Source organism: Leucoraja erinacea, chromosome 15, assembly GCF_028641065.1.
Source record: "Leucoraja erinacea ecotype New England chromosome 15, Leri_hhj_1, whole genome shotgun sequence".
Classification (NCBI taxonomy): domain Eukaryota; kingdom Metazoa; phylum Chordata; class Chondrichthyes; order Rajiformes; family Rajidae; genus Leucoraja; species Leucoraja erinaceus.
Genome location: NC_073391.1, coordinates 11,403,026 through 11,416,207, shown reverse-complemented (window position 1 = coordinate 11,416,207; position 13,182 = coordinate 11,403,026). Strand labels below are relative to the sequence as shown.

Genomic DNA, 13,182 nt, shown 5'->3' with positions numbered 1-13,182 from the left:
AAGAATGGCTCCAACGCCATAATTAAATTGGCCGACGACACCACGGTGGTAGGACTGATCAGTGACAACGACGAGTCAGTCTACAGGGAGGAGATCCAGCACCTGACAACCTGGTGTGCCAACAATAACCTTGTCCTCAACTTCAAGACGACGAAGGAAATTATTGTTGACTTCAGGAAGAACAGAGGGGGCAGACATACACCCATCCATATAAACGGGACTGAGGTGGAGCGCGTCTCCAACTACAAATTCCTCGGGGTACACATCTCGGAGGATATGTCCTGGTCCCACAACACCTCCAAGCTGATCAAAAAGGCGCAGCAGCGCCTTTACTTCCTGAGGAGGCTCAAGAAAGCTCACCTGTCCCCCAGATCCTGACCAACTTTTACCGCTGTACCATCGAAAGCATCCTGACCACCTGCTTCACGGTATGGTACAGCAGTTACACCGTAGCAGACAGGAAGGCACTCCAACGGGTGGTGAAAACTGCGCAGTACATCGTCGGTGCCCCGCTCCCTGCCATGGATGCCCTCCACCGAAAACGGTGTCTGAGACGGGCCGGGAAGATCATCAAAGACCCCTCCCACCCTAACCATGGTCTGTTTGCCCTCCTCCCATCAGGGAGGCGGTACAGGAGCCTCAGGTCACGTACTAGTAGGATGAGGAACAGCTTCTACAACAACACTATCACATTGCTGAACTCGGAGTCCCGCCGATAGATTTGTCCAGTCTCTCCGTCCACATTGTTTGCTTATTCTGTATTTTTATTTCTATATTGCACTATTACTACGGACTGACGCTAAACTGCATTTTGTTGTACCCATGCTTGTATCTGTGCAATGACAATAAAGTTGAAGTGAATTGAGTTGAGTTGAATTGAAATATATTGCAAAGACTGAATTGGATAATAAATTGTATTCTTGCACATTTTCTACTTTACATTGAGCAAATATTCAAGCATTTAGATCAGCATCTTTCTATATATTTAACTATGATAGATGGTTTCTAATACTTGATGCAGGTTGCTAAATGGTCATGCTTAATTGTAAATTAATCTCTATTGGATTAACAGTGCTTTTATTGTGCATATTTTTTGTTTCAGAACTGTCAGAAAATTGATCGACTCGATGGTGCTCACGCTCCTGCTTTAACTAAAAAAGTTCAACAGCACAGTGAGACTGCCAAACAAGATCTGAATGATCAATTGCGAAAACTAATAAAGTCAGCGCCTTGTATGCTATTTATGAAGGGTACATCCCAAGAACCTCGTTGTGGTAAACAGAATTTTGTTTTAATGATGAATCTGAGGGATTTTAATGGGCTAACTCATGCTTGATCAGACTCATGGCTCCTGCCTGTTCTCTCATGCTAACATAGAAACATAGAAAATAGGTGCAGGAGGAGGCCATTCAGCCCTTCGAGCCAGCACCGCCATTCATTGTGATCATGGCTGATTGTCCCTTATCAATAAACCGTGCCTGCCTTCTCCCCATATCCCTTGACTCCACTAGCCCCTAGAGCTCCATCTAACTCTCTCTTAAATCCATCCAGTGACTTGGCCTCCACTGCCCTCTGTGGCAGGGAATTCCATAAATTCGCAACTCTCTGGGTGAAAAAGTTTTTTCTCACCTCAGTCTTAAATGACTTCCCCTTTATTCTAAGACTGTTGCCCCTGGTTCTGGACTCGCCCAACATTGGGACCATTTTTCCTACATCTAGCTTGTCCAGTCCTTTTATAATTTTATATGTTTCTATGAGATTCCCCCTCATCCTTCTAAACTCCAGTGAATACAAGCCTAGTCTTTTCAATCTTTCCTAATATGACATCCCGCCATCCCAGGGAGTAATCTCGTGAACCTACGCTGCACTGCCTTAATCACAAGGATGTCCTTCCTCAAATTAGGAGACCAAAACTGTACACAATACTCCAGATGTGGTCTCACCAGAGCCCTATACAACTGCAGAAGAACCTCTCTACTCTTATACTGAAATCCTCTTGTTATCAAGGCCAACATTCCATTAGCTTCCATAACCTTCTGTAGTATGTGGTTTCTAATGACTTCACGTCCTCGGTTCCACGATCATTCTGATAGCAACCTACATGTCGCAATTAGGCCTCTCGGTGTTGCATCTCAGGACTTGTAGACTGCGGTACCATGACACCCTTTGATAGCTAGTTCTATCCATATAATGAATCGCAAATGCCAGATCAGGAAAATTAAACATTGCCTGATCTTAGTATATAGTGCCAAATCTAGCCTGTGTTAGTACATTTCACATTATAAATTAATAAAAAAATTGTTATTATCAGGAATAATATTGAAAAGCCAGTAAGTAACATACCCTTGTTATTTATTGCTGTGGAAAGTCAGGTAGTTTATAAAATAATATTGTTTTAATGAATATTATTAAACATAAAGATAGAAAGAAATGAAAACAAAATCCCAAAAATTAATGTTTTATGACCTTTTTGAGTCTGTTCATTACTGTACAGGTTATCCTACTTTGTTTCCTCTTACTCTGTTTAATGTTACTCCAGCACTTTTGGGTAAACCAGTGTCTGCAGTTCTTTGCTTGCTTGTTTCTTCATTCTTATTTGGTTCTTGCCTTCATCTTACAATGCTCAGTAGATCTGCACTGTGACCATGTCCCCGAGTAACTTCAAGTTCACTGTCCTACTACACAACTCAGCAAACATTGCTGAAGAAAATATTTTTCTGCATTCATTGTTTCTTATTATATCATGTTCTATTTGGTAGGCTTCAGCAAGAAAATTGTGGAAATCCTCAATGAACATAATGTTCGCTTTAGCACCTTTGACATTCTTTCTGATGATGATGTGCGTCAGGGGCTGAAGGTTTACTCAAACTGGCCCACGTATCCCCAACTCTATGTGAATGGAGAACTGGTGGGAGGACTTGACATAGTAAAGGTTGGTGTTGCAGAATTGCATACTATACAGCCAGTACTGAAAGCAAAGAAAAATGACATGTGAAACTAACTGTTAAGGCTGAAGTGTTTTCACACTGGTGAAAGTAAGGCTGAGAAAGAATTGTATATTTTGCACATGCTATGTTAAGTGCATCAAAAGGAATAAAATATCTTGGGACAAACCTGCATTGCATTTGAATAGCTTACTTTAGTTATTTCATAGGATGGCATTTGATAGAGAAATTTACATTAAAAGTAATCATTCTTAAAGAAGTTAACTGATTTAAGCAATGAAAACATCTGTATGGTCGTGCATTTTCAAGCAAAATGCCCAATGGCCCAAGTCACTGATTACTTAACAAATGACCTATAGGTCACAAAGTAAAATTAATGACATATTAGCTGTAAGTTACAAATGTGGCCTTATTGAAATTACTATTTTCATAAAAAGAAAAATCTGCTCCCCTCAACTACTTCACGAAAACCCGACAGTAGATAAATCATGCCTAGTATCCCATGTGTGAGTACATAGTCAACTTCTCATTAAGCCTTGCATTTGAATGGGTCTGATTAGATTTGCATTAACTATTAATGGAACATCTAAATATTTTTTAAATTAATAAAGTAATCTTTTGGTTTGATGTTTTTCATGTCAATTAGAGCCACAATAAGAGATTTGATGCATTTTTTGATCTATTATTTTACTCTCTCAGGAGCAAGCTGAATCTGGAGAACTAGACAAAATTTGCCCAAAGGAAATGGGACTGGAACAGAGGTAAAATAATGCTTGTTACTGCAACAGATTTTATGTACCTAGATCATAGAGCTTTATAGGAAATATGTTCCCAATGTTGGGAGAGTCTAGAACCAGGGGCCACAGTTTAAGAATAAGTGGTAAGCCATTTAGAACAAAGATGAGAAAAAACGTTTTCACAGTTGTGGAATTCTCTGCCTCAGAAGGCGGTGGAGGCCGGTTCTCTGGATGCTTTCAAGAGAGAGTTAGATCGAACTCTTAAATATAGCGGAGTCAGGGGATATGGGGAGAAGGCAGGAACCGGGTACTGATTGTGGTTGATTAGCCCCAATCACATTGAATGGCGGTGCTTGCTCGAAGGGCCGAATGGCCTAGCCTGCACCTATTGTCTTTTGTCATAGCACGGACATTTGACCATACCAACCAGGCTGGCAGACTCTGTTAGTCCAATTTGCCTGCATTTTGCCCGTGACCTTCTAAACCATATATCTATCCAAATACCTTTATTAGTCTGAATTGTATCCACTGCAATAGCTTGCTCGGGTGACAGTTCATTGCAAAAATGGACTACCCTCTGAGTGAAAAGTTGCCACTAAGGAGCCTCTCAGTTTTAGAGCCTCTGCCCTGGAAAAATAACTGTGACTGTTCACTTTACCAATGCCTCTCATGATCATGTACATCTCAGTAAGATCACCCCTCAGCCTCCTACGCTCCAAAGAAAAAACAGTCCAACCTTTTCCTATAACTCAAGCTTGCATTTCCAGGTATCATCCTGTTGAATGTCTCTGCGCTCTTTCCAACTTAATGACATCTTCCTATAAGTGGGCAATCAGAATTGCATGCAGCATTTCATGTGTAATCTCACCAACGTCTTGTACAGCTGCAGCACGATGTCTCAACCTTTGTACTCAATACCATTCCTAATAAAGGCAAGCGTCCCAAATGCCTTCTTTACCACACTGTCCACTGAACCTGCCACTTTTCGGGAACCATGCACCTGTACTCTCAGATCTCTCTGTTCTGCAACTCTCTCCAGTTTTATATCCAGAAGGGTACACATGTTTATAAGGGGAATAACCACAATAGAATCTGCATTCTTTGCCTTTTCCCGTTACCCTGGTAGTCACCGATCTACATTCTGCCTGCTCCTTAGGTGTGATCTGTCTATGCTGATCTCACTCTCTCAGATATCCCGTGGTCGTCCAGCTGTTGCTTCAGTTCCCTCATGCAAACAGTCAGGAGCTGCAGATGGACCTACTTCCTGCAAACAATGTAGTCATCAAGGACACTGGACATTTTCCTGACTTCCCACATCCTACACCAGTAGCACATCAGTGTGCTAACTGCAATTCTGACTGCACTTAGATTAATGTGGAAAGTTACAAAAATAAAAGTCCTTGCCTTATCTTGCAACCTCCTCTGCTCAGCCACCTCACCAAAGCCTCAACACATACCCTCAGTCACAGAACTTAACCTCAAAACATGGCTTGTTCCATCATGCCGTCATTTCTTATATGTTGCTGTGCATCTGAGTGAGCTAATTAAATGGCAGTCTTTTCAATCTTCCCATTGCTGCTTTGATCTTGCAGGAAACTCACTGAAATTGCAAGCAATGCAGTGAGCAGAGATATTTTAATCCTTCACATTGATTATTTTTAAATATTCAGCCATATATGTAATGTTGTTTTCTTGCTGTATTTTACACTACCATTTGGTGTTCAGCTGTTTATTGTATTTGTAGGTTGAAAACGCTGATAAATAAAGCAAAAGTGGTTCTGTTTATGAAGGGCAACAAAGCGGTAAGCACTTTGTACTTGAGATGAAAAATTTGGGTTTATATCCTACTTAAATATTTAGAATAAACAAAGACAATTTGTGATCAAAATCCTTATTTAGAAGGCATTATCAGTATGTGTGGAACTATTTACTTTTGTTTACACAGCCCTTGGATTCTGTGCTACTCAATGCTGCTTTGCGATTTGTTACTGTACAATGATCAAAAGCAAACTTGAATCAAACATCATAGAGTTGGTGTCATAGATAGATAGCGATGGATTTGTACTCCCCGCCCCCCCCCCCCCCCCCCCCCCCCCCCCCCCTTCATTTCTTGAAGTATGTTCTTCTGTTATGATCTGTGTGCAGGTTGGTCTCTTTATATGGGTGCAATAAGATCATGCTATTCCTTGATTGCGATTTCCTGACCTGAACAGAAATGCACCTATTGCTAAAAGTCTCAGATATATAAATACATCTACCAAAAGGCACCTAACACAGGTTACACTCAAGATCCATGAAAATAAGGATATTATTTGTTTTTTTTAAGGTTCCCACTGATGTGCAAATAGACCTACCTTTACAAAGGAGGAACGAGGAACTGCAGATATTTGTTTACAGAAAAAGACATAAAGTGCTAGAATAAAGCTGGCGGGGGGGGGGGGGGGGGGGGGGGTGGGGGTCAGCATTATCTCTGGAGAACATGGATGTGATGTTTTGGGTTGGAACCCTTCTTCAGTCCAAGTTACTCCAGCACTGTCTCCTTTAGGCCTACCTTTAGCTTTTTTATGCATCTGATAAGCAGTTTTATGGTCATTTTAACTTGTGATACTTTATGTGGTTAAAATTTTTGTTTAGATGGCAAAGTGTGGGTTCAGTCGTACCATCATCGAAATGCTAAATGAAACTGGGTAAGTATCAGCATTTGACTGTCATATTGCAATAACTTAAATAATTTCTGCTTCGTTAAATTTAGAACATAACATGATTTCTTTTAAATGCAGTGTTGACTATGAAACCTTTAACATTCTGGAAGATGAAGAAGTAAGTTCTGTTTACATTCCATACAATCGCATGTTGGTCGAGTTTTGTATATTTGTCTTGACTTTTTGAGTAGAACTATCAATGTTTTGATTTTAGCTAAGTTCCAACACACATACTCATTCCCAACCTGTAAACCAAAATGGTCCTAAGTGGCTGTAGCATCTCATTTCATTTTTTTAGGTGGATCTGTAATGGCAAGTATAGTGTTAAATGCTTTTGACAGCAATGTTGGGTAGAGTACAGATTTTTAATAAAGCCACTTTGTGTCAGTTTGGAAACTATATTTAGATGTGGCAGAGATTTCATGATATACCTAACATCAAAGTTATTTTAGTTACGTTTAATTTGGTAAAGATCTAAATTTTCTCTCGGTTATCCTATTTGCTATCCATTGCCCAGTTATAACCTTATTTAAGCTTATAATTTATCGAGTGAGAGATGAGACCATTAGTTACTCGTTACTACAATCTTCACCGAACTCCAGCTTATTCAAACATTATTAGAACACTCCTCGTGCCTCCATTATACTTCGCAAGATCTCCTTCAGACCTCGCAGGGTCGAAGGGTTAACCTTCTACCTACTCACTCCAAACTGCGCTAAAACTAAACCTCTGCGCAAGCATCTTAGCTACAAATTCTTGATATATTATGCAATTTATACCTAAATCTATAAATAAGAGTAGTAAATCTCCAATCGTGTATGAGAAACAAATGAGAGGAGCCAAAGTTGATGTTAAAACTAAATAGATTTGCTTTATGAAGGTTATAAAGTCTTAGCATGAACACTATAGCGCACTTGTCCAGGAATATTGTGCAATTGTTCAACTCTCCTTTTCTAGTATTTCAATGCTTAATCGCTTGACAAGGTACAGTTATAGTAAAAAATATATAGCAGAATGGCATTTTGAGCCGGAAATTCCAGATTTCCATTCTTAATTATGTATGCATGGATCACAGAGTTAGTGTTCATAATGGTGAGCCCTGTTATCTTAAAAAAAATCAAACAAACATTTAAATTAAGAGGACTATGCCACACTGTCTCTTAAACCGGTTCTATCATTTTGTATGATCTGGTTCTAACTCAACATCACAGTAAACTTTACCCCCTTGCTTATCATGTATCTGAATACTGGTTTAAAAATAGTTGAATAAATTTTCTGTCATTGCCTTACTAGAATGAGAGTTTCAAAGTTTTATGACCATCTGTGACAAAAACTTCGATCTTAATTAAATAATTATTTTTAAGTAGTGACCGTTTGTTCTAAATTCTCACATAAGAAGTAATATTCTCTTCACATCCACCCCTCAGAATTGTACATGTTTCAGTCAACTAATGGAGTTTCCAGGCAAACTTTGAGCCGTGATCCCATCATGCACTCATTGGCACTGCAGTCAGCAAACTGCATCTAAGTGAATGGAGCAAAGAGGAATAATTTCTTCCATTTATTCTGAGTCACCAGCAAATAGTCTGGAGGCCAATTGCCCTTTGTGTGAGGAGAATTGGGAACCTTTCACCTACTAATTTTGCTGGTGCTTATTAGATTCTGTGTCGTTTCAATAGCTAGAGAAGCAAAACTATTTTGGAGAATGATCAGTAGAATGAACCCACAGTATGAACTGGTAGCTTGAGAAATAATTCTTCCACTTCCTGTCCAGAAACTACAATAAGCTTTAGAAAATCTTTGTTACCAAAAATATCAAAATTTAATCAAATGTTTCTAGAAAAATAATACTAAAGAAATTTGCATAGAAGTGTTTGATTGCCACAATTTATATTTTTGGTGGGTAATCCATCAGATTGCAAGTCTAGCAGCATATGTTGTGAATGTTTGTCACTATGGAACAATATTTCATTATTGTGAATTACTTCACCAAACAGCTTAGTTGGAATTTCAGGAAACTCCATCCATTGATAAAATGCTGTTGAATGATAATGCAAAATTACTTTGCCATTTGACATTGAATGGCAGTTCTGGCTCGATGGGCCGAATGGCCTACTCCTGCACCTATTGTCTACTGTCTAATAGCAGGTTCAATTTTAAATTAATCCCAGTAAATTTTATTTTTAACCCTGTACATTCTTTCTGTACAGGTGAGGCAAGGATTAAAGACTTTTTCCAACTGGCCAACATATCCACAACTTTATGTGAATGGTAACCTTATTGGTGGGCTCGATATTGTAAAGGTAAGTACAAATAATTGCTAAATGACTGGCAAGGAGATCCATTATTCTCCTTGGTCTTAAATTTAAGTGTGAAAAGTATTCATGAAAGGTGTAAATTTGCTAGATTGCTTTGAGGATATAACAAGCAGAGGGAACATAGATTTAGCATATTTGAATTTTCAGAAGGCATTTGATAAGTTTCAACATAAAAGGCTGCTGTACAAAATAAGAGATTGAACTGAGGGATATGTGCTTTTAATTAGTTATTGCATGAAAGGGTCTGTTTCAAGCTCTAAAGGCCTGTCCCACCTAGGCGACGTTTTAGGCAAGTGGAGGAGACTGCGCTCACCTAAAATTTTTCAACATGTTGCAAAATATTCTGCAACCAAAAATTGGTCGCCATGGAGAAAATCGATAATCCTGTAGTCGTAGGTGCAATTGTAGTGGGGTCGCCATGTAGTTATGGGTAGTCGTAGGTAGTTTTAGTTAATCGCCTTTGCTGACCCATTTTCATTGGCTCATTGGGGGAAAAAAACGTAAGCACGAGTTTTCAGAACCAAGGATAATGTTAAATGCCTGCCGAACTTCACAGCTGTGTATCTCTGGCTTATTAAAAAGTTGTCTGACTTTTTAAAAGTGTCTCCACTCCTTCTCCCCCTTTCTCCCCCCTTCTCCCCTCCCCCTTCTTTTAAAGGACTTACCGTACACTGTGCTAGCTGTCTTAAATGTCCTGTTCATCGCGGTGTGTGTCTGTATCACCTTGGCTCTGCATCGTGTGAATTTCAGACAGCGCTCCCCCGCCACTTTCCCTGGCCCGCCTTTGCCTTTGCAGTGTGTGTGTGTGTGTGTGTGTGTGTGTGTGTGTGTGTGTGTGTGTGTGTGTGTGTGTGTGTGTGTGTGTGTGTGTGTGTGTGTGTGTGTGTGTGTGTGTGTGTGTGTGTGTGTGTGTGTGTGTGTGTGTGTGTGTGTGTGTGTGTGTGTGTGTGTGTGTGTGTGTGTGTGTGTGTGTGTGTGTGTGTGTTCCACTCTGACAGTCGCCATTCCATTTCCTGGTTTTTCAGGCGCATGCCGGCAAATTGACAGTCGCCGGCAGTCCGCTGAAAAATCGCCTAAGTGGGACAGGCCCTTAAGGATGCAACTAGTTAATCATCCCAAGGACAAGTTCTTGGCCTTTATCATACATGATTTATATTTATGATCTAGACGAGGGGGTAGCATGCAAGTTTTGGTAGTGATATAAAAGTAGATTGGAGGCCATGTGGTAATGAAAATATTTGGACCACGCTATAGTCATGTGAGTGAGTGGGCGAGAACTAGCCAAATGGAGCTTAATGTGGGGCAGAATCACATCATGCAATTAAGAGGGATCTAATGGCATGTTATTATCTAAATGGAGAAAGACTGCAGATGAATGAAGTATTAAGATATTCTTGCGCACAAATTGCAAAATGTCTGCAGGCAAGTGCAACAAGTGGTCACGTAGGCAAGATTTTCTTCACAGGACGGTTGGAGTTTAGAATTGTTACATTTGTTTTGGGTATTGGTGAGGCCAGACTTGGTTTTAGGTTTATTATAGTCACGGGTACCAAGGTACCATAAAAAAACGTTATTTTCCATGCTATACAGATAATATTATAGTTAAGTACAATCAAGTCCAACTCTAATACAATAAATAGACCGAAGGGATAGATATAGAGTGCAGAATATAGTTTTCAGCATTATAACACAACAGTTCCAGGGATAAAGTCCAATGTCCGCAATGAAGTAGAAGAGAATCGGAATGTACCCTAGCTTACGGATAGATTGTACAAGAGTCTGACAACAGAGGGGAAGAAGCTGTTCCCGTCTGGTGGTGCACACTTTCAAGTTTCTGCATCTTCTGCCCAAAGGGAGTAGCGAGAAGAAGGAATGACCATGGTGGAAATGGTCTATGATTATGTTGGCTGCTTTCACAAGGCAGCGTGAAGTGTGGATGGAGTCAATGCTGGGGAGTCCATGCAACAGATGGGCCACATCCACAATTCTTTGCAATTTCTTGCAGTCTTGGGTGGAGCCGTTCCCAATCCAAGCTGTGATGCAACCAGACAGTATGCTATCTATGATTTATCTGTAGAGGTTTGTAAGACTCATTGGAGACGTGCTGAATTTACTTAGTCTCCTGAGGAAGTAGTGCCTTCTTGACTGTCGCTTCAGTGTGGTTGGTCCAAAACAAATAGTTGGGTTATATTTATGTCAAAAAACTTGAAGCTCTTAACCAGTTCCACTTTGTCATCAATGTTCACTTGAGAGGCAGTTATATCAAAAACGCTATTAAAAACGTGGCGGTGTTCTGTCGGAAAATCGCAGCACAGTGGGCCAATAGCGGTCAAGATCAGAGATTTAGTAATATAGATAATGGCAAAGCTTCCTAGTTTTCATAGCATTCAGAACCCCTTTATTGTTGGTTCCAAAATATGCCCATAAGAGGATTATGGATAAATCTTATTGCATAGTAGAGATATAGAGTATACTGAAGATGAAAACATTGGGAAAGAGGGCTAAAAGAACGCATTTCTCTGTTTGAGTACAGTTTCCTTGTAAGTGGATGGGAAAATATGTTTTGTGTGTGCCCTAACATATTTGCACAATGTTTTCTTTCACAGGAATTGAAAAATAATGGAGAACTTCTCTCAATATTAAAGGAAGAAAATGCTAGTTAGAATTTGATGAACAGGAACAACTGCCTTGTACATGTATTTGTCCACTTTAAAAAGTATTATTCAATGACAATAATATAGTCTAAAGCTAGGTAACACAATGGTGGATGTATATCATCTTTGGTGTTTTAATGCTTCCATAATATTTCATGAGTAACATTGTAGCATGAAAGGTGCAACAGTTGCAAATGGGTTCGAACAATGATTAAATGTTATACTTTTATTGCAATAAAACATAATTGCCAGACTTTTTGCCATTTACTTCTTAAATCATATTTAGGTTTTGCCTTATTGGAAGCCCAGTGAAGCAAGTAACATATTTGTTTTGTAGTCTGAAGAAGGGTCTCGACCCAAAATGTCACCTATCAATGTTCTCCAAGATGGACACAAAATGCTGGAATAACTCAGTGGGACAAGCAGCATCTCTGGGGAGAAGGAATGGGTGAAGTTTCAGGTCGGGATGTTCTCTACGATGCTGCCTGCCCTGCTGATTTACTCTATTACTTTGTGTCTTTTGACTTTTATTTTTGTTTAAAACTTGCTTTGAGCTACCTCATAATGCATCCATTATGAGCCACATGATCATCATGCATGGCATGCAACATTATTGAATATAAACCATTATAAAATGACTGTTATGCATCACAATTTTCAATTTAAAAACGTGGGAAGTAAGCTAAGATGTTTTAAAATATGTTACTCATTGATTTATTGTTCATCACTATTTTTTGAGTCTAGACTTTAAAATAAAACTAAGTGACTCCCTTTTTTCTATATTTGGATATATGTATCGTTATTTGAAATTGGTTATAATCTCAAATATTTCAATTCAAATAATTTTATAGTCGTCGCCCCCTCCCTTTTGTAGAGCAGAGTTGCATTACTATAAAATGATAGAAAAATTAAGGGGCAGCTCACATGTTGTAGATAAATAAAGACCTTGCATCCTTGTGCATTTAGATAATCAAAAGCAAGTAAAGGTGTTAATTGTGCGAGTATTGTACTTAGCTTTACTGCCAATCTCTGAGAACCACCTGCAAAGTCCTTTTTGTGGGTCAGCCTGTCTCAAACTTCGCATTCTCATTCACCACAAGCCTAAAATGAGTATCTGAGCACCTCTCTTGTCACAGGATTTGTCACTGAGAACAGGAGAAGAGCACAGATGTACTGAGTTTAGGTTAGTTTAGGGGCTGGATGCAATTGCTTTTGGCCATTCAGCATAACGCCATATATGGCTTACAAATGCAACTTGACCCTGTTTGAATGAGGTCACAGATAATGTTGTCTGACCCGCTGAGTTACTCCAGCTTTTTTTTGTTTATTTTTGGTTTAAACCAGCATCTGCAGTTCCTTCCTACATATGATTGAAAATATGTTTTCTCTTAATTTTACAGTTATTTTCATTTTTTTGTTCATTATTCCATCTATTTAAACTTTTCAATTATTATCATTTGAAATCATTCTTATCATTTGTTCAAACTCTGACAGCAAAAAACACTCAAAGCATCCCTGTGCTGTGCAGGACAGCCAGAACAATTGTGTATCCAGTTGAATCACTCTGCAGAAACGCATAAGGTTCATTTGATAAGAATGGAAATAATCAAGGATAGACAATCTAACTCATTGAAGAAGGGTCTCGACCCAGAATATCACCCATTCATTCCTTCTATCCAGAGATGCTGCCTGTCCTGCTGAGTTACTCCAGCATTTTGTGTCTAATTTCAGTTTGAACCAGTATCTGCATTTCCTGCCGACAACTAACTCAATGTCACTGGTTAGCTGAACAAACCACCCCTACTTATGTCCTTTGTTTAAAGAGG

The 13,182-nt window shown here is 39.3% G+C and overlaps 1 protein-coding gene across 1 annotated transcript in view; it reads left to right on the top strand.

The window, feature by feature from the left end:
• Positions 1 to 11,610, top strand: part of glrx3 (glutaredoxin 3) — a 31,865-nt gene extending 20,255 nt beyond the window's left edge. Inside the window, exons 4-11 of the mRNA XM_055646671.1 lie at positions 1,103 to 1,274; positions 2,760 to 2,932; positions 3,645 to 3,706; positions 5,427 to 5,484; positions 6,317 to 6,369; positions 6,463 to 6,502; positions 8,595 to 8,687; positions 11,309 to 11,610. Of these exons, the coding sequence (XP_055502646.1) occupies positions 1,103 to 1,274; positions 2,760 to 2,932; positions 3,645 to 3,706; positions 5,427 to 5,484; positions 6,317 to 6,369; positions 6,463 to 6,502; positions 8,595 to 8,687; positions 11,309 to 11,365 (708 nt within the window). The 3' untranslated portion in view covers positions 11,366 to 11,610. The remainder of the gene's footprint in view (positions 1 to 1,102; positions 1,275 to 2,759; positions 2,933 to 3,644; positions 3,707 to 5,426; positions 5,485 to 6,316; positions 6,370 to 6,462; positions 6,503 to 8,594; positions 8,688 to 11,308) is intronic.
• The last annotated feature ends 1,572 nt before the right edge of the window (positions 11,611 to 13,182 follow it).